At 40.0% G+C, this 21,624-nt stretch overlaps 1 protein-coding gene across 7 annotated transcripts in view; it reads right to left on the minus strand.

The window, feature by feature from the left end:
• Window positions 1-12,467, minus strand: part of PPP3CC (protein phosphatase 3 catalytic subunit gamma) — an 88,809-nt gene extending 76,342 nt beyond the window's left edge. For 2 of the 7 annotated variants that reach the window (XM_082402598.1, XM_082402599.1), the window contains exon 1: window positions 12,243-12,466. In XM_082402598.1, the coding sequence (XP_082258724.1) occupies window positions 12,243-12,447 (205 nt within the window). In that variant the 5' untranslated portion in view covers window positions 12,448-12,466. Of the gene's footprint in view, window positions 1-11,738; window positions 12,100-12,242 lie in introns of those variants that run through there. The other 5 variants (XM_082402602.1, XM_082402601.1, XM_082402597.1 and 2 more) reach the window with 4 other exon arrangements.
• Between the last annotated feature and the right edge of the window lie 9,157 nt (window positions 12,468-21,624).

Raw genomic sequence — 21,624 nt, forward strand, 5'->3', positions numbered from 1 at the left:
TGTTCTTTGATAGTCACAGAACTCACTAGCCTGACAGAAACAATAACTTTATAGTGATCATATGTGTTCAATAAAACAATGCACAATAGTAAAAAACAACTAACTTGCTTTCATGAATAAATCCACCAATTACCGTTATTACTCTGGCCATGCATTAAAACTATCTTATTTTATTTTTAAACTTCCACAAAGCCTTAGGTCACAAGAATAAAATGTACCTAGGCATACACACAAAAAAACACAAATTAAGTCTTACCTCTTTAGGCCACTGATCAACCATTAAAGTTTAAACCTGAAAGGATTATCAATTTATAGAGTGAAGGAGCAAACATTTCTTACGAGATATAGTCTACGGTTTAGTCATCTGCTCTTCCCGGTAGTTACTAGTCATAGGAAGCTCCACAGTTCTAATTTTCTGTCACATTTTTGGGAGGTTATCATATGCTATACTGAGTTCTTTTCAAGACAGTATTTAAGCTTCTGAGTATAACCAGAAACGTGTTGCTTGTAGTAGGAACTCATCAAATATCTGTTTCTGAATACATGATTTCCAAAATTCTATCTATATTATAGAAAAGGAAATTTTCACCATTTTTATTAAGGATTTTATGTTTAAGTCCTTTCAAAAGCTAAGGAGATTAAGGTTGGAAAAAATAAAATATAACACTGTTAAACTATCATTGCACATATGCCACTTAAAGTCAAACAGACCTGCTGTCAGATCTCACCAAGATTCAAGAAGAATTCATTTAATATAGAACAGCTAACATTTATTAAGCACCCACTATGGGCACTATGCTAAGCACTCTACATAATATTGTACAATATGAAATACAATCTTTAAATTCTGAGGAAGGTACTGTTATCTCCCATTTTAAACTTGAAGCAAGGAAAACAAATGACAAAAGTCACACAACTAGTAATGAGCAGCGCCTGTGCTCTTCCCTACACCGTCTTCAATAAAATAAGCTTCTTATGCTTTCACTTAAACAATTACTAAGCGGATATGTGCTAGGCACTGTATTCAACATTAAGAACACACAGTTCTTGGACTTCCTTGGAGGTCCAGTGGTTAAGACTCCACGCTTCCAATGCAGGGAGCATGGGTTTGATCCCTGGTTGGGGAACTAAGATCCCACACACCCCATGGTGCGGCCAGATAAATAAATAAAATACAATTAAAATATTTAAAGAAATTTGTAAAGCAATGAGACTGCTCATGGGAGCACATGGGAGGCAATATCTAATTCTTCTTCTGACGATGATAGCAGCTAACATGTACTGAGCACTTACTATGTGCCTGTCACTGCACTTTGTGGAGTTTATTTCATCCTTACAACTATCCTGCAAGCTAAGTTTTATTATCCCTCTTCCTCAAATAGGGAAACGGAGGTAAAACAAAGTTAAGTGATTTGTCCAAGGTCACACAGATACCAAAAGAGGCAGAATTTGAATCCAGGTTCACCTGACTTCAAAGCCCATGTTCTAAAACCATTACTCATACAACGTCCTAGTAAAGGAGAAAAAGCTTCTCAGGTGTCCTCTTGGCTAAATCTTGAAAGATAGATAGGAGCTAGTCAAGTTGGGGGACAAGATTCTTCAGAGAAGTAATGCAGAGAGCCCATTCACAGATACAACACGACATGGCATTCTAGGGAACCACAAGGAGTAGGAAAGTAGGTTTGGGAATGGGGGTGTGAAACGAGGAGGAACTAACACAAGGCTAGAGGTTTAGCACGAAGGAACTTCTACATCAACAAAGTTACAGTTTATCCTATGGGCTGGAAACGTTCATGAAGGATTTCAAGCACATGAATGATCCTTTACATTATCCAAAGATCATGATGGCAGCATGGAGATTAGATTAAATAGCCTTAGCAAGTGGCTACTGCAATAGTACAAGCAAGAAGTAGGAGAGGGAGATGAAGCAGAAGTTTATGCAGAAACCAGAAGTCCACAGAACTGATTCTGGTAGAACGGGATATGAAGTGAAAGGGATAGGAGAGTCTGGCCTGACTCCCAGGCTTGTCATGTGAGCCAGTGACTAAATGGGTAAGTGGTATGATTAACAGGGATGGGAAATATACTTAGGAAATCCTTTCCATCTTCTCTCCTTATTAGTGCCTTTTAATATTTATTTTATTCCTCTACCGCCTTACTCACTTGAATCTCTCCAAAAAACAAGTCTGTCACCATATCTGTTTGGGTAATGTTTGAATTTTCCATAATTTTGGATTACATTTATAAGCCAACTAAGCCTCAGTTGTTTGTTTGTTTTTAACACATAGCCATCAAAATAATCTTGCTATCTCCTTAATAATGGGATCTGATCACTGATAGTTTTCTGTCAACTGTCAACTGATCACTGATAGTTTACAGCTATTCCTCTTCTTTCTCCTTTTCTTCATTTAACCTCTTCCCATTCTCTGACACTTCTAGTTTACCCACCCTCTCAACTCCTTAGTCAAGTATACTTGTTTTCTCCATCCTTACTTCTGCATGTTCTTCCAAGACCCATCATGTAGCTGCAACAACCTCTTTTCCTACTAAGCAAGTTGCCTCCACGCCACATCAGCTATAATATACTTTAAAACTCATGTTCTTCTCTTTAGCTTGCCTTCACTAAGCCACCACTGAATCCTCAAATATGATAGTGCCTTTCCTGAGTCTAGTTATGTAAGGCATTTCTTAACTGTACTCTTTTTTCTCTCAACTTTATATTTTGAAAAACTGAAACCCTATTAAAAAGTGAAAGAATAGTAAAATGAATATTCATTTGCTCTTTACCCATATTCACCATGGTAAACATTTTGCCACTTTTGCTTTCTCTCTTAACAAGTACATTTTTTTTTCCTGAACCATATGAAAACAAATTGCAGATATCATGACATTTCAACTTAAATACTTCATCGGGTATTACCTAAGAATAAGAACATTCTCCTTTATAACCACAATACCATATCACACACCCAAGACATTTCCCATTGATATACTATATCTAATATATACTCCATATTCAAATTTCCCCAGTTGTCCCCAAAATGTCCTCTATGACTTTTTTCATTTTCCCAATCCAGGCTTGGCACTGTACTTGTCATTTCTCTTTCATCTTCTCTCATCTAGAATAGTCCTCTTGCCTTTTTATTTTTCATCACTTTGACATTTTTTTTAAATAAAATTAAAAATATAGCTCTGCAATACCATTAGCCACATTTCAACTGATCAATAGCCACATTTGACTAGTGCCTACTCTACTGGACAGTGTGGAGAACACTGTTGCCATTGTTATAAGATCTATTGGACAGCAATGCCACAGAATTCTACCATTAAAATTGATGTTTACTGTTATCACTTTGACACTTTTGAAGAGTTCAGACCATTTGTCTTGTAGAAAGTCCCAGAAACTGGATTTGTCTGATCATTTACTATAACTAGATACAGGGTAAACATCTTTAGCAAGGATTCCATTGGCAATTCTTGAATGCATTCTTAAATTATCTCCTAGTGTTTACTTCATTCAGAATTTCACTCTCTTGGGCTGACATTGTCTAGACACTGCACAAAAACATCATGAATTCTTAGTATTCAATAAATCTAATAATGATCATCAAAGATACACATTCCCTTGGCCAGCTAATATAGCATATTTTTCTGTCACCCAGTCTAGAGAGCCTAATTACCAAGTTATACCCTCTTCTAATAATAAACAAAGACTCAAGAAACTAAAAGATTTCATGATAAAAGTCTAGTTTGCCAACAAAATAAAACTGAATATAGGGAACTAAAAGTTCTCTCTGCATACATCTGAATAATTAGGTAGACTATAAAGATAACTAAGTCAGATATCACTTAGGTTAGGTTGAAATTTTTAGACCTCAGTTTTGCAATTTCAAATGAAGCTAAAATTTAACATGAAAACTTTAAAACAGAGTGTTATATTCTATTAGTGATTGCACCAAAGGATGAAAAGATTAAAAGACACCTCTTTATTGCCATTAGTAGCAGCAAAGCTCTGAAATGACCACAAATATGAGAATTAGCTGAATAATTCTGTCTCTCATAGACGTATGTCTAAAAATTAGCTTTTCCCCAAAATGTCACTTTAATGGAAAAATACTCTATTACCAAATACTGCTTAGGAAAAGTGTTTAATTCTTTTTTTAAAAAATTTTATTGAAGTATAGTTGATTTACAATGTTGTGTTTAATTTCTGCTGTACAGCAAAGTGACTCAGTTATACATATATATATTCTTTTTCATATTCTTTTCCATTATAGCTTATCACAGGATATTGAATATAGTCCCCTGTGTTAATTCTTTAATTCACTTTAAGTAATGAGTCCTTAGCACTTGTCTCTCCAATAATCCAATAGCTTTTTTTTTTTTTAATTTTACAGTAAAATGTGATAATGTTACTTTATGGAAGAAAGCTTTATTACCAAATGGCTGATATACATAAGGCTTCAGTCACAACCATTATCATATGGGTAAAAAAGAACACCTTATTCCTGCTTGGAAAAAAAAAAATTAAGTGTTTAAATTAAGATGTCCTTTCTGAGGTTTGAGACTTTCACTCAGAGGTGTGAATCTCAAAGAGCATCAATTTCCAGTGTTTAAATATTATAGTTTGTACAATGAGATATCATCTCACACCAGTCAGAATGGCTATCATCAAAAAATCTACAAACAGTAAATGCTGGAGAGGGTGTGGAGAAAAAGGAACCCTCTTGCACTGTTGGTGGGAATGTAAATTGATACAGCCACTATGGAGAACAGTATGGAGGTTCCTTAAAAAACTAAAAATAGAACTACCATATGACCCAGCAATCCCACTACTGGCCATATACCCTGAGAAAACCGTAATTCAAAAAGAGTCATGCACCACAATGTTCACTGCAGCTCTATTTACAATAGCCAGGACATGGAACCAACCTAAGTGTCCATCGACAGATGAATGTATAAAGAAGATGAGGCACATATATACAACGTAATATTACTCAGCCATAAAAAGAAACGAAATTGAGTTATTTGTAGTGAGGTGGATGGACTTAGAGTCTGTCATACAGAATGAAGTAAGTCAGAAAGAGGAAAACAAATACCGTATGCTAACACATATATATGGAATCTAAAAAAAAAAAAACAGGTCATGAAGAACCTAGGGGCAGGACGGGAATAAAGACGCAGACCTACTAGAGAATGGACTTGAGGACTCTGGGAGAGGGAAGGGTAAGGTGGGACAAAGTGAGAGAGTGGCATGGACATATATACACTACCAAATGTAAAACCGATAGCTAGTGGGAAGCAGCCCCATAGCACAGGGAGATCAGCTCGGTGCTTTGTGACCACCTAGAGGGGTGGCATAGGGAGGGTGGGAGGGAGGGAGACGCAAGAGGGAAGAGATACAGGGATATACATATATGTATAGCTGATTCACTTTCTTATAAAGCAGAAACTAACAGACCATTGTAAAGCAATTATACTCCAGTAAAAATGTAAAAAAAAAAAAAGAAATGTATACACCAAAAAAAATAAAAAAATAAATATTATAGTTCGGCAGTTGTTAATTACAATGGTAAACTAAGTATAACTTAAATAATGTTGACAAATTCAACAGATGTGTGCTATATGACTTGCTCACATTGAATATTTATACTTGAAAATGTTTCTTCTGGGTTGGCATTGTATCAAATGATTGAAAATATAAAGGACCAAAATATGAATACAAGCACTTTCAAATCATTTTCATGCTGATTGAAACCAATATGAAAGAATTTAGGTAAAATTACAATATTTATGTTAAAATAATATGAGATATTTGCAGAATAAAAGGTTTAATATATGTCATCCATTTTCCTTTTAATTTAAAATATACCAGTAGATGGAAATACAGCTGACCCTTGAATAAAAAGGGGGTTAGAGGTGCTAACCTTCCACACAGTAGAAAATCCAAGTACATCTTACAATCAGCCCTCTGTACATACATGGGTGGTTCCCCCATACCCAAAGTTCCTCCCTATCCATGGTTCCACATCCTCAGATTCAACCATCCTTGGATCATGTAGTACTGTAGTATTTACTATTGAAAAAAAATCCACGTATAAGTGGGCCCACAGTTCAAACCTGTATTGTTCAAGGGTCAACTGTATTGAAAAGTATTAATGAAAGTATAGTAACAAAAAGTATTAAGAATAGTAGTTTCTGGAAGGAAGGAATATGAAGCCTTTGTTTTCTTCCCTTTTGCCTTTCAAATTTTATAATTAGCAGGGTTAAGCTTACATTTAAAAGAAAAAAAATTTTTTTAATCCTTGGTAAATCCATTCTCATAATATGAAAAATGGAGAGAGGGGACAGAGGGCAAATAAATGAGGTATAGGTACCAGAGACTGAAATGGGGTTCAGGATATACTTGTGGAAATAACCATTTCTGTCCATACTACTCTTCCTAAAATTTTTTAAGAAAGCTATAGCCACACTATTCCGAGTGCCAGGATATTAAAGAACCAGCAGCCTTCAATGTGTGCTACAAATGGCAGTACATTCTACATTTGAATTCCAAGAGAATGGGAGAACTCTATCAGCATCCTCCTGAAAAGAAGTCTGGAGCTTCCCTAGTGGTGCAGTGGTTAAGAATCCCCCTGCCAATGCAGGGACACGGGTTTGAGCCCTGGTCCGGGAAGTTCCTGCATACCGCAGAGCAACTAAGCCCGTGCGCCACAACTACCAAGCCTGCGCTCTAGAGCCCGCGAGCCACAACTACTGAAGCCCGCGTACCTAGAGCCCATGCTCCGCAACAAGAGAAGCCACCGCAATGAGAAGCCCGCACACCGCAAGGAAGAGTAGCCCCTCTCACCACAACTAGAGAAAGCCCACGCGCAGCAACAAAGACCCAACACAGCCAAAAATAAATAAATAAAATAAATAAATTTATTTTAAAAATAAATAAAAATAAAGTGCACATACATTTGTAAGTTGAGAAGGTGTACTGAATTGCTTTCTTGAAAAACTCCACTAAGTGGCAGAATACCTACTGAATATTGGTTGCTGTATTTTGCTGTTTGTCATTAAAACTTATCTGTCCATATTCTAGAAAATATTTATATTTTAATAAAGAAGATAGATCGCAGTCCGATGTTTCCATTCTTGAAAGAAAACAGGTAATATAAATCATAACAATGTCAAGAATATAAACAAAGAAGAAGGGGGTGTGAACATTGTTGTTTCATATATAGACAACTAAGCACAGACTGGGCATCCTTCTAACTCTTGGGAAGCTAAATTGAGAGTACCATTTCTTTCTTTTTCTTTACCTCTTTTTTGAGAACTTCCAGTTGTACAGTGTTTAACATATGGGGATCAAATGTATCTATACTTTAAGATATTCTAAATATGGATAATTTCTAACCTAGGAAAACATGTAGTTTAAGTAAGCGAAAAGTTCAGGAAAATGTTTTTCTTGTAATCCTTCATTTGGCATTTGATTTATTAATTGAAAGTTTTATTTAAATGCTTATTAAAAGTATGTGATTTATAATATATACAAAATAGCCACAAGAAAAAATAGAAAATTACTATATTTTATCTTGTTCTACCACTCTTTGTCTAGTATGTGTACATGAATGTTCTAATGTATCATAATTTTTCATTTTCATTTAAAAATCTAATGTCCCCAATTCTATTCAGTTTTAAACTATAACAACTTTAACTTCGTATTTTGTAAAGGGCTAAAAGTATGATTTAAACTACAGATGGATATTATATTTTAATCCTAAATGAAAGATAATGTAAATAATAAGCATAGATCTGATTTGAATAAAGATTTTTAAATAGTAAAAATAAATAAATAAAGTGCACAATTCAATGATTTAAAAAAAAAAAAAAAAAAAGAAGTCTGACTTCTGTTAAAACCCATTTGGCCGGGGCTTCCCTGGTGGTGCAGTGGTTGAGAATCTGCCTGCCAATGCAGGGGACACGGGTTCGAGCCCTGGTCTGTGAGGATCCCACATGCTACGGAGCAACTAGGCCCGTGAGCCACAACTACTGAGCCTTCGCGTCTGGAGCCTGTGCTCCGCAACAAGAGAGGCCGCGATAGTGAGAGGACCGCGCATCGCAATGAAGAGTGGCCCCCGCTTGCCTTAACTGGAGAAAGCCCTCGCACAGAAAACGAAGAAAACAAAAAAGTTTTCTTGTCACTAATCCTGGTTTCCTTTCTCCTTCTAATTACCAGAATGAAAAAATAAAAGTATTTTAATAGTTTTCCCCACTTACAACTAACCCCTTTATTCAGACCCAACACAGCCAAAAATAAATAAATAAATAAATAAATAAATAAATAAATAAATAATCAGAAAATTACAGGAAAAAAAAAAAAACCCATTCGGCCACCAAAGAGCAAACTCAGACAATGGATTCTCTATATTTGTTATGTAATGCCTAGTGAAATTTCCTTGTTGCTTCCGAAAAGATTCAGCCTACAAGAATAAACTTTTTATAAAAATCACTGTCAAAGAAAAAAAATTCCTTCAAACAGGAAAAGAAACTTGGAAACCAGAAAAAAAAAATCAAGCCGAAAGATTTTCAAAATGCAATTATTTGAGTTTCTCATTTTCTGCTCCAGATACGAGTAGTGATGCCCCCAGTGTATATGGACTGTTCTGGAGGCTCACACAAATTTTAATTTTTAAAACAAAGAAGAAGCAAATGAGCACCAATTGGGAGTACATTACAAATGGCTCTCCATAAACATTTAATGAATGAGGGAAATCATAAGAATGTTTATATTTTTAAACACAAAATAAATACCTTCAACTGCTAGAGAAGAAACCAGCTGCCAGGGAAGTACTAGACAGACTGTATTATTGGTTTGTACGCTGTTATCCATGGGATTCCACCCAGATATCCTTTATATTGTAGAAGAGGTATTTTCCTGACTGGGAACAGTTTCCTAACTTATAATTTCATATGCTTTCTGATTCTGATATTTTTTGAATGTTAATGATTTCTCTATTATCCACTTGTAAAGTAGCTGATCTATTCTCACACTACTATCATGTTTCATAATACTACCTTGTCTTAAGCTTTTCACATCCGTTATGTTATTTGTGTGGCTGAGATGCTTGACAAAGAAGGTATTATTAACCCTATTTTGCAGATGAGATTATTGAAGCAAAAAAAGAGAGAGTTTAAGTAAAAAGGCAAGGTTAAAAAAAAAGGCAAGGTCACAAGTAAGCCAGAAAAGTAGGAGTAAAACCTCCAATCTAGTCCTTCATTTTAGGAAGGTTGCTGTTTAAAAGGCACAAAATACAAATCACTCCCACCCACCCACTCTTCTCCAAGATTTGCTCAAGCAAAACAATTAAGTAGAACTTAAAGTTAACAGGAAATGACAAAACCAAGAATAACTGGGGTGTGGTCTCACCTCTGAAAAAGATTTCCAGCTGTGAATAAATGCAAACAACTCTGGCCAGAAAAGATAACATTAGATCAGGATTTAGAAACCAGTACAGTACAACAGGACCTTAGCTATATATACAGTGACACCTTACTTTCTTAGAATAAACCTCAATATTTCAAACTCAGGAAAACCCAGAAAAAAAGCAACTTACGTCACCAAGAAGCCAAAATTGCTGTGTTCAAGTTCTTATACTAAAGTTTTTACATACGAGACAAATCCACACATTCTAAGCGCTTGAAATCATTTATGTTTCATTTTTTTAAGGGTAATCTTATCATATGCAGTAATTTATAAAATTTCACCAAAAAACAAATTTGAATCGTATAGACTATGAGGGTATTCACTTAACTGTGGGCATGCCTAGCAATAAGCCAGCACCTGCATTTTAGCTACATTTTATTTTACTTTACTTTTATATGTAAGGGTCTGAAAGGGTCATTTAAAAATTTCCTTGATATCTTACGGCACGTTACGGTAGAAATTACATACTACAATGGCGATCAGAATTTGAGATTCATGAAGGTCTGAGGACTACCACTAAGCTTCACTCAGATCCTATTTATTCTGACTTGACACACTATTCTGGTTTATCTGGTTTCCCTGCCTACTTCAGCTTAGAAGTGGCAGATTAGAAGGGCATATTTTGACAGATAGAGAGCAGTACTGCAGCAGATAAACTAAGAACAGACAAAAGCACTAAACTGGTACAGCAGTGAGGAGTCATTTTAGCACAGGAGGAAACTGCCAACACCCTTATACAGCAGAATGCACCAGCCATATTAACTGCATAGGACAGAAATTAATGTACAAAATGACCTTGATTTATCAAAAAAGATTATGTTTAGTAGATTCTGAATCTTAAGAGAGAGTTATATACTCTTCATGGGTTATATACTATAAAGACTGACATTAAAATGGTCAAAAGAATTTAGCAGTTAAAGGGCTGTCAGTTCTATGAACAATTCTCTTAAATCCCTAATGATACCACACAAATGCTGAGTAGATAAATCTCAAAAACCTCATTACATTTAGTAAATATTGTATAGTGTAGATAATTAACATTTATGATCAACACTTATGATGATGACTTTTTAGGGGGGAAAACTACATTACACACTAAAATTACATATTGCAGACAATCAACATTTATGATGCTTAATGTTTTTAGGGGGGGGGAAAAACCCTGTTATACACTAAAATTCTCTCCCTTCATTGAACATTCAATAATTTTTCTCCACTTAAAAAAAAAGTTTTCTTGTCACCAATCCTGGTTTCCTTTCTCCTTCTAATTACCAGAATGAAAAAATAAAAGTATTTTAATAGTTTTCCCCACTTACAACTAACCCCTTTATTCAGAGGTCACTAACACACCTGGTCTCGGTATATTCCCTTCTTACAAAATAGTGCTTTCAAACCGAGTATTAAAACTCAGAGAGAAGACTTGTACTTGTCTTATGTCTGAACAAAAGAGGCACATAAATTAGTGGTTATGTTTAAACCACTATTCTTAGCTTAAGGGCAGAAACAACTACAATGTAAAACCCTGTATGTATTAGTAAGGAACACTTTAGTGTATTTTGGACATCTGAAACAGAGAACATCATTTTCCAAGTCTCTATGGCCAAAAGGAAAATAAAACACCAACAATCATGTCAAGAGATCTGTAGATCCCTTTCAAATTTCACAATATGAATTTATTTGCATTTATTTCACTATATTGTTTCTTTTACTAACAGCAGTGACTTGTGATGATCTGAAGAAAGTGGGCTGAAAGGTACGTGGTATCCATCCTTTAAAAAAGGGTGGGGAAGTTGCAAGAAAGATCTGATCCTACAGAAGAGGAGCGGCAGAAAGATCTGACTTGCAAGCGTCTACTCAACTCCCTACCCACATCACCCTAGATAGCTTCCCCCAGGTAAGAGCCTAGAAAAGAGGAATCGTTTCTTTTTAAAAATATGTGGATCCAGACTCCTTGGGGGTGGTGGGAGAAGAAATCGCCACCCTGCCTGGAAATCCGACACTACGGGAGATAAATAAGCAATCTCCAGCTAGCTACTGGTCCAGGTGCAACAGAAAACGCCCGGCGCCCCCGCGGGGGGAGCCCCGGTGGGGATCCCGGCCTCCCGTCTCCCACACCCCCTCCAGGTCCTCCTCCGGGATGGGCGCCGCCAGGGACCCCGCCGCCCTCCCGCCTCCTGTCCTCGGCTCCCTCCCTCCGGCCCCGAGCCTTCGTCCGGCCGGGGGCCGTTTCCCGCGGGTCGACTGGAAGGCCCGGCCCGCTTGGCACCTTTGATGACGCGTTCGGTGGTGGAGAGGTGGAGGTTCCTCCCGGACATGGTCCCCTCGGCCTCCTCCCGGTCCAGGAGACCGCCAGACGTGCGCCTCCGCCTTCGCCTCCAGCGGTCTCGGCTCCCCGGGGCCGGTCAGTCAGCCGTGCCCCGGCCCGGCTCCTCAGGGCGGCCCAGGCACCAGAAGGAGGCGGCCGCGGCAGCCCGGCCTCGAACCCCACGGACAGGATGCGGGCCCACCGGCCGCTCCCTCCTGAGGCGCGGAATCGCGAGCGCCCGCGACCGCAGTTGAGGGAGGCAACCCCAGCCGCCGCGGCTGTGCGCGGCCCGGCCCCGCGTGCACGCGCGCGCGTTCCCGCTCGCCGCCCTCCCAACTTCCCGGCGGCCCGCGCGCCGCCGCCGCCGCCGTCGTCGCCGCCACGGCCCAGCGCGCGGCCCCGCTGCCTCAGCCGGCTCCGGCGCCTGACCTCCCACTCCCGGGCAGTCGGCGACCCTGGCTTTACCCTTCGCGCGGAGGCTCTCGGCCCGCGCGGCCGCCCTCCGCGCACGCGCGCTTCCTTCCGCTTCAGCTTCCGACAGTGGTTTTCCCTTCTCTGCCTGCCCCTCCTGCAGCTGACTCCTTCGCGGCTGCCTGCGCCGCCCGGGCCTGGAGCACCTAACAGCGGCCCCTCGGTCCTGCACCAAAAGCCCCAGTGGAGCAGCGGCCATCTTGTGACCCGGCCCGAGCGACCCAGCAGCCTCTCGGCGGAGCAGTGCACCTCCTGTCCGCTTGGGGCCACCTTGCAGGGAGCCCTTGCCCTCCCAGACCTTCCCCACGGGTGACCTCCCTCCCTTTCCTCGGGGTCTCCCCCCCACTCTGTCTAGGAGTCGTTATCAATTTGATCAGGCTCCGTCCCACAGTTTACCCTCCCCCCAGTCAGCAAACCCATTTAAACCCCTGGTTTAAGTTGTCACATTTGTCGAGAGCGGTTAGTATAGTAAGAAGGACGTTCGCGTCCATCCTAGTTCTAATCCAGTAGTGCGCGGGGAGGGGCGGTTTCCGAGTGGGTGGATAAGACCCTCCGCTAGGCGCCGTGGCCTCCTCTCTGCCTTTGCACTTGTCAGAAAGGGGACGGCAGCCAGCTCCATGGAGCCCCTGGGCCAGACCTCCTCTGTGCAAGGAACTGACCTTTTCATAAGTTCTGCGTGTCACCTACACAGCTAGAAGCAATCCCTTCTTCCCCTTTGACGCAGTGACACAGTACCTGCCTCCCCCGGTCATCCTTACTGTGGAACACGATGGGCAAGTCTCCGTAGAGTCAGCAATCTGGCTCCTCTCCAGGTTAAAAACTGACCTTTTCTCTCCTTAAATTGTAAGCCTAGAATAGAAACTGTCTTCCCTCATCGAGTATAGTGCCTGGTAAAGTCAAAAGTATTTTGATTTTAGCCGTGATAGTGGAATATTGAAACTGAGATCCAAGGAAGTATATGCAAATTACAGGCAAACCGGTCTTAACAGTTACTGTGGTGGCCAATGAGTAGTCATAGGTGGCTCTGTACATTTAAATTAAATAAAATTAAAATATTCATTTCTTTAAGTGCACTAGCCACATAAGTGCTCGATAGCTACCTGTGGCTAGTGGCTAACTAATTGGATGTGGTAGAATAGGACACTTCCATCATAGCAGAAAGTTCTTTTGTACAGCTTCCAGGTAAAAGATTATAGGAGTTAAACCAAATCTCCTTTAATATAGATTTATGTATTGGGAGGAGATCTGGGGATACACACTGGAGTCAGACCCTGAATTATGCCTTGCAGTTTTGACCTAAGGCCATTCATAGCAATCCCAGCAAGGCAGGAGCACCTGAAGCAGCTGAATAGATTTTGGTTCTGTTTTCTTGGGTCTTGACTTCAGGCTTCCACCCAAGAGAATTGTTCAGATATCCTGAGGAAGTTCTTCACTTAGGAAGTAATCAGAGCTCCACACGTCTATCAAACAGAGCAAATTTCTAATGGTCAAAAATAAATTGGTCCCTGCAGCGTAGTAGAGGCTAAAAGCCATCTGGAAGAACATAAACAGGATGGCTAAAAACAAAGAGTTTAGGAAAACATTGCAAACCAATGTGAAGAGATGGATTATCCAATAATAGTTGTGGAAGAAGTAACCAACTATCCGGATCTCAGATATATCCTTGTTTTTTTGGCCACACTGGGCAGCATGCAGGATCTTAGTTCCCCAACCAGGGATCGAACCTATGCCCTCTGCAGTGGAAGCACAGAGTCTTAACCACTGCACCGCCAGGGAAGTCCCTGGGTCTCAAATTGGAGCCACTCCTTAACACCAAACTTCATAAGTAATAAAATACGAGAATTAAAACAAGATGGTATTTTTCACATAGCAAAATGGAAAACAAAAAGGGGACACTCTTGGTAGAGTTATAAATTAGCACAATCTCTCTGGAAAGGGATTTGGCAGTATCAATCAAAGAAGATATATGTATGGCCAATGAAAAGATTCTCAACATTGTTAGTCACCAGGGAAATGCAAAATAAACCATACTGAGATACCACTTTACTAGCCTAGTAGAAGAGCTAAAATTAAAGACTCTCGGTCTTCCCTGATGGCACAGTGGTTAAGAATGCAGGGGACACGGTTTCGAGCTGTGGTCCGGGAAGATCCCACATGCCGCGGAGCAACTAAGCCCGTGCGCTACAACTACTGAGCCCACGTGCCCCAACTACTGAAGCCCACCCACCTAGAGCCTGTGCTCCGCAACAAGAGAAGCCACCGCGATGAGAAGCCCGCGCACCGCAATGAAGAGTAGCCCTCACTCGCCGCAACTAGAGAAAGCCCGCGTGCAGCAACGAAGACCCAACGCAGCCAAAAATAATTAACTAATCAATTAATTTTAAAAAATGACTCTCAACACGGAAGTGTTGGCAAGGATGGGAGCAACTCTCCTACATCGCTGGTAGGAGAGTAAAATGCTACAACTTCTTTGGAAGTTTCTTGTAAAGTTAAATATACACCTACTCTATGATTCAGTAATTCTACTCTTGGGTATTTTACCCAACAGCAATAATTACCCAAACAGTAGAATACTACTCAGCTAATAAAAAGGAAATAATTACTGATGCATGCAACAGTATGGATGAATCTCAAAAACATTATGGTGAACAAAAGAAACAAGACACAAAATAGTACATACTATGATTTCATTTGCATAGGAAAATGTTTAAATGAAGTATGAAATTGGATGCAACATTATGCTTTATGCAAAATCATACTTTAGATGGAAAGATATTGGCTATCATGAGAAAAGCCTCAGGAGATAACGAAAAGTGAAAAAGTACAGTATGGACCCCATATTATTAACAGACAAGCTAATGTATGCATAAAAATGCTAGAAGGAACTATTAATATGTTCACTCATTGGATAAATATTAATTAGGTGCCAACTGTTCCAGGCACTGTGCTAGGTAGTAGGGTTACAGTGATGAACTAAAATCAACACAGTTCTTACCACCATGGAGCATTAGCTGATGAGGAAAAAACTGTTAACAGTAGCCATCTCTTGGTGGTATGATTAAAAGTCACTTACAAAAAAACAATTAATTTTCTGTATTTTACAGATTTTCTATGGTGAGAAAGTATTACTTTATAACTAGGAGAAAAAAATATTTAAATGCTCTTTTCTTTCAAAGGCCTGTGGTCCACGCCTATTTCCAGTAGCATTAAATATTCATTTGGGGAACTTTCTGAGAGCCTTCTCTGATCAAAACAAAACATCTAGAACCACTCAATGAAAACATAAAAAGAAGAAAACTCTCATTAAGCTCCCTTCCCAAACAATTTTTTTAAATGAATAAGGCTTAAATGCACTGGTGGTGGTGGTAATGTTTTTAGTCATCACATCAATAGCTCCTGGCAACAACTGGAGGGTTCTATTTCACTCAGCTTGTACAGGTATCCACCTGGCCTGGGTCAGTTGCATTTTCATTTAATTGATGAATTTGATTCTCTTTCCTTTTACTTTCTGCATTGGTCAGAATTGACTACTTAAAACTATCAAGATTCATGCTAAATTGGCAATTCTACTAATTTCTTCAAATCTAGGTTTCCATGTTACAGGGCTTGTGAGACTTGGTATATTTCCTTATGACACTCCCTAAGCACTTCATAAACCTTAATTAATGACTAACTCTTCTGAGAAATAATTACGAATGCTTTTAATTTAACAAAAGCACAGGGAATCCTAGTTTCCACTGTTGTACAAAAGTAATCTGGCTTCAGTTTCTACGTGTATGAAGCCATTAAATATTAAACTTCTGTGTTAAATGCAGAGAACTGCAGAATATTTTAAAAACTGCAATAAAATAGCAAAAGGTATTTTATAGTGTATAATCTCTAATTTTATATGAAAAAGCACTACAGAAATGTTTTTATTAGTAATACATATTGTATGGACATTGTATACTATATTTTACTCATATCTTCCTATGAGTGCATTTAATTTTGATTAAATTACCTCAGAATGGACTCCTCCCACCACAGTTGAGGTCTAAAAAAAATTAGCGACTCCATATTAAAAAAATATTTTTTTTGCAATTGGAAAAACATGGCCTAAAGCAACATTCTACCAATCATAGCCTGATATCAAATTTATAATCTCTTTAGACTTCTTTTGTTTTGTTTTGGCTTTGCCGTGTGGCTCATGGGATCTCAGTTCCCTGACCAGAGATTGAACCTGGGCCCTAAGCAGTGAAAGCGTGGAGTCCTAACCACTTGGCCGCCAGGGAATTCCCCCCTTTAGACTCTTGTAAGTAAAAAATGCGAATGAAAGTTTTGCTGACTGGTAAATATATATTTACAGGTTGATATTCAGGCCATTTGGGGGGTAATATGCAAAGCTCTTAACAGTGTGTTATCCCTTGGTCTTCCTGGGAGAACCCAATACTATAACTGTGACAAGGATTGGGGAGCCCCAAAGCTGCCATCACCCCCTATTACTTTTGTTTAAATCCTTAAGAAGTAGGAGAGAAAATGGTGGCAGTCATTGCTGGCTACATAATACAGTACAGTCTAGGAGAACAGAATTTAATAGCTCTCTCATACCTGGGCTCCAGCATTCCACAGCTTTCCTTCGTTGCTGTAGGTAAACGTCACAGGCATTCATCAAGTTGCTTGGGCCACAAATTTAGAGTTGGGGGCCAGGCAGAGAGGGACGCTCAATCCCTCACACACCATATCCTGTAAACCTACTCCCCCTACAGTCCATTTTTCCATACAACAGATCTTTCTCAACTTCAGTCTGATTTTTATCATTCCTCTGCTTAAAACCCTCAAGTGTCTCCTTTTTTCCTGAAAGTGATCTACTTCTTAGTAGACTTCTGTCTACTTCTTTGAACTCAGCTCAAACCTCTTCCCTTACATCCACTACAATTCAGACATAGTGGCCTTGTTTATACTGTATATACTGCAATTTATGCAAATAACCTCAAACAGACCAAGCTCATTTCTGTCCCAGAGCTCTTGCATTTGCTGTACCACAGGGTTTCAAATCATTCCCTCCCCATCCAGGTCCAAACTATAAATGAAATAAAGGTTTTGAGTACATTTTTAAGTGCTTTGGGGTATGTGTGAGAAATGTGTAGGAAAGCATATATTTTTCAGTTTCTCAAAGGAATCCAGACAATAAAATGTTAATGACCACTGGTATAGAGTTTTAATTTATAAAGCGCTTTCTTATACATTTACTTCTCATTACGTTTATGCAGGTAGATAGTATAGAAATGATCATTTCTACCTCGTAGATAGACATTGAGGTGTGAAGAGGTTAAACATATCAGAGTTCACACAGCCAGTCAGCGATAGAATTGACACAAATCCATTCTTTTGGACTCAAAATCCTGTGCCCTTTTGGCTGAAGACCAAGACATAGTCCATTCTTGCTTATCTTCATTTGCTTCAAAAACATCAAAGTTAAACACTTTTCTAAGGGCTTTCTTATTTAAACTAGCTTATAAGGCTGCATTAGGGCTTCCCTGGTGGCGCAGTGGTTGAGAATCTGCCTGCCAGTCCAGGGGACATGGGTTCGAGCCCTGGTCTGGGAAGATCCCACATGCCGCGGAGCAACTGGGCCCGTGAGCCACAACTACTGAGCCTGCGCGTCTGGAGCCTGTGCTCCGCAACAAGAGAGGCCGCGATAGTGAGAGGCCCGCGCACCGCGATGAAGAGGGGCCCCGGCTCGCCGCAACTAGAGTAAGCCCTCGCACAGAAACGAAAACCCAACACAGCCAAAAATAAAAATAAAAAAATAGAATGTAAAGGATGTACCAAGGTTTAAAAAAAAAAAAAAAAAAAGGCTGCATTAAAATTTTCAATGAAAAAAATTTTATCATCAGCTGGATCAAGGCAGTTTTCAAGCAAAAATTTAATGTATGAACAAAGGAATGCTAAAGAGTTTTCTATTAAGCTAAGTAGAGCATAATTGGGGAAATAGCTTTGCAGGAATAAATTTAGCACACCTTAAAACCAAATGAAAATAATGTTGAGCTCTCTAATGTTTAGATTTTACCTACCCTTTTAATTAGCATACACAACTGAACCATCTATCCTGAAAAATCAATTTAATCTAATTTTTTTAAAAGTCAGTTTTCCCAGAAAAGAAAAATCTAAATTTAATCTCTTTCTCCTGCTCATGCAGTTTTCAAGAGAAATGGGATGGGGGGGATCTACATTATTTGGAGAATTACCACAAAACATTTAAACCATGTGAATTTGGCAGCAAAGATACTTCGTCTCAAGGGCCATGCCTGTGTAATGACCTATATGGGAAAAGAATCTAAAAGAGAATGGATATATGTACAACTGATTCACTTTGCTGTACAGCAGAAACTAACACAACATTGTAAATCGACTATACTCCAATCAAAAAAAAAAGGGGAGGGTATGCCTGTAGGATACAACCAGACACCAGCTTCAAAAGAGCTTGCTTCATTAACCTCAGGAACTTAAAGGGAACATGTCACTTGAAAGAATCTCCTATTCTGGGAGGATACAGTAGATCAAAGAGACTTTTTTCCTTCCTTATGAGCATCTATAATTAAAGACCTAATCCTTTATTTTAAGGAAGAAAAAAATGTGTCCTTTATTGAATTCGTTGTTTTCTTTTCCTTAAAACCCACGAGGTTAACATCATGTTTTGGAAGGAATTTCCTTTTAACCGGCCTGGGTGTCATTCTTAGATTTTGGTGCATATAAAAATGTTAGCCTAGCAGCATGTCTGCCTGGCGTCTTGGGACCTGCCACCTTCCCTGGACAATGTGAAGCCCAGTACCCAATCCCCACCGCCTGCAGAGGCCCAGCTTCATGCACAGCAAGGGCAGCAAAAGGAAGGACAGCCTGGAAGGGAGACGCATGAATCCATCCACTTACAGGGTGTGTCCACATCTAGGTGCAGGCAGCGATAACCATGGTATCCAGGATTTCTCCAATGAGGACCAGTTCAAGTTCCACTATGGGGTTCGAAGGCCTCCCCTGGGCAGCTGCAGTGCCCATAGGTGTGGCAGTGGACACCGATGGAGACATTTTCAAGGCAGACTATGACAACCATTGGGTCAGCATCTTTTCTTCTGAGGGCAAGTTCAAGACCAAGATTGGAGCTGGTTGCCTCATAGCCTCCAAGGGAGTAGCCATAGAAGTGAATGGACATATCATTGTGTTTGACAAGTTGCTGCATCTTTACCTTCTGGCCCAGTGGCAAGCTGGTTGGCCATTTTGGGGGCCATGAGGCCACTGACCAACACTTTGCAGGGCCCCATCTTGTGAACAAGAATGAGATTGTAGCGATAGATTTCCATAACCATTCCATGAAGGTGGACGGGGCTGGCAGAGTTCCTCTTCAGGTTTGGCTCCCACAGGAGGGCAACGGGCGGTTCAACGCCCCCACAGGAGTAGCTGTGGATTCCAGCAGCAGCACCCTTGTGGCTGACCAGGGCAGCACGGCACCCAGGTGTTGCACGGCTCTGGGTCCTTCCTGTCCTCGTATCAAGTCTGCAGAGCCATCGCAGCACCCACGGAGCCTGGCACTGACCTCCGATGCCCCCGTCGTGGTGGCGGCCTATGCTGGTGTCAACGAAAATAATCAATTAACAATCTATAACAGGAATAGAAGAGTTTTTTTGAACCAAACTGAGGACTACAGCTTCAAGACAGCATCTCAGATAACTGAGGAACTGTTCCAGAGAAGCATGGTTTTCAGCAGTTTTATATGTTGTCAGAACAAAGAACATTAAACAAGTCAGGGATACATTCCTTCAAGGTTAAAAAAAAGATCAGCACTACACAGCGAGTCAGTATGACCTTGGCATCTGGGAAAGGAGTCTTATCATTGAAGGAGTATCAGCATTGGCGTCCCAGGAAGGGAGACATCTAATCTTTACTTTTAACATGGACATTCTTTATTTTCGGCCAATGTACCCTTTTCTTAATAATTAAAGCAGATGAGGCCTATGCTACACCAGTAGCGGCATGGAGGCCCGGTCTAGCTCACGCAGGGATGTACCTAGGGGTGACTGGACAAGAGGCTCTGGCCAGAATCTGGCAGCCCTGAACGTGGGTTGTGGGCATGGGTGCCCTGGTGCCTTCCTCTTCCCCATCTCCCAACCCCAGGGTTGCTCTTTATTTACTCGTTTCTTGCTTTTAACTGGGTGGGCCTAGACTGTGGTCTCAATGATGTCTGCAAAGCTTCCCCCTACCCTTTTTACACACCTCCCCCGTCCCCTCAATCTGCTCCCCACTCCCCCAGCCTGGGGCGGAACAGCCTCGTACTCCAGGGCACAAGGCCCTCTGATGGTCTGTTTGCCACCCTTCACACAAAGACAGCAATACCCCATCTCTTTAATGAAATGAGTTCACACAAAAAGCCAAATGTAGGACGACATGTACTTTGAGAGCACATTTCACATTTAGAATCACCTCATCAAAAAATTTCTTTCCAGGGGCCTCTGCTAGGAATTTCCTGATGGTTTTCTATTACATACGTATATTTATAAAAACCTGTGGATTATTGCCTAAGTTAATTCTTAGGCAACCTCAATAGAGAAGCAAACCACAGATGGAGAAAAAAAAAAAAAAAATCCAGAGCCTAATGGAAGAAAGAACTACTTCTTGGCTTCTGATTGCCAGAATTAGAACACTTTTAGGTTATTCCTTAACTGTAACTGATGCCACTGTTTCGGGATCCCATCCACTGCTAGGATCTAAGATTGCTGTTATACGGGAAGGGTAGTCTGTTAACTCCCTTCCTTCATTTAAAATAAACCTTGAAGAAACATCTGGCAAGAATTGTGATGTTGAAAATACTTTTTTGGCTGACAGATCTAAACATACTTAGCTGTGAGATGATAAGGACCTATGGATCTTTTCCAACCACCATTTTTTTTTTTATATTTAAATGGAATATAATTCAGTTTATTCCAGAAGGATGAAAAGGATTCACTTCTGCTGGGATTCAAACCTATCATTCTTGAGAAGTCCACCTGTATCGCACTGGATCATTAAGAGTACAAAAATCTTTAAAATAGATGAGCATTTTGTTTTCCCACGAATCAAAAATCCTGTGTCCATGTTTGGTGTCTTCATTATTTCTCGAAATGGATTTTGCTCAAATCAGATCTCAGCATCACTGAATGGTAAAGAAGAGTGTGCAGAAACAACTTGATAGGAGAAGGGCATTCACCTTCCACCAAAAATGTCCTGAATGGCTTAGCTGGTTAGCAGTATTACAAAGAGATGGCTGAGATCAAAGTTTTAATCTTCTTAGTGACCTGCTTACTCTGCTTAGCTCTATTCTATACTGGCCACAAATTCACCTCTCAAATTTCTGTTTCTAAATAAAGAA

This window comes from Balaenoptera borealis (assembly GCF_965194805.1).
Source record: "Balaenoptera borealis genome assembly, chromosome: 8".
Taxonomy (NCBI): domain Eukaryota; kingdom Metazoa; phylum Chordata; class Mammalia; order Artiodactyla; family Balaenopteridae; genus Balaenoptera; species Balaenoptera borealis.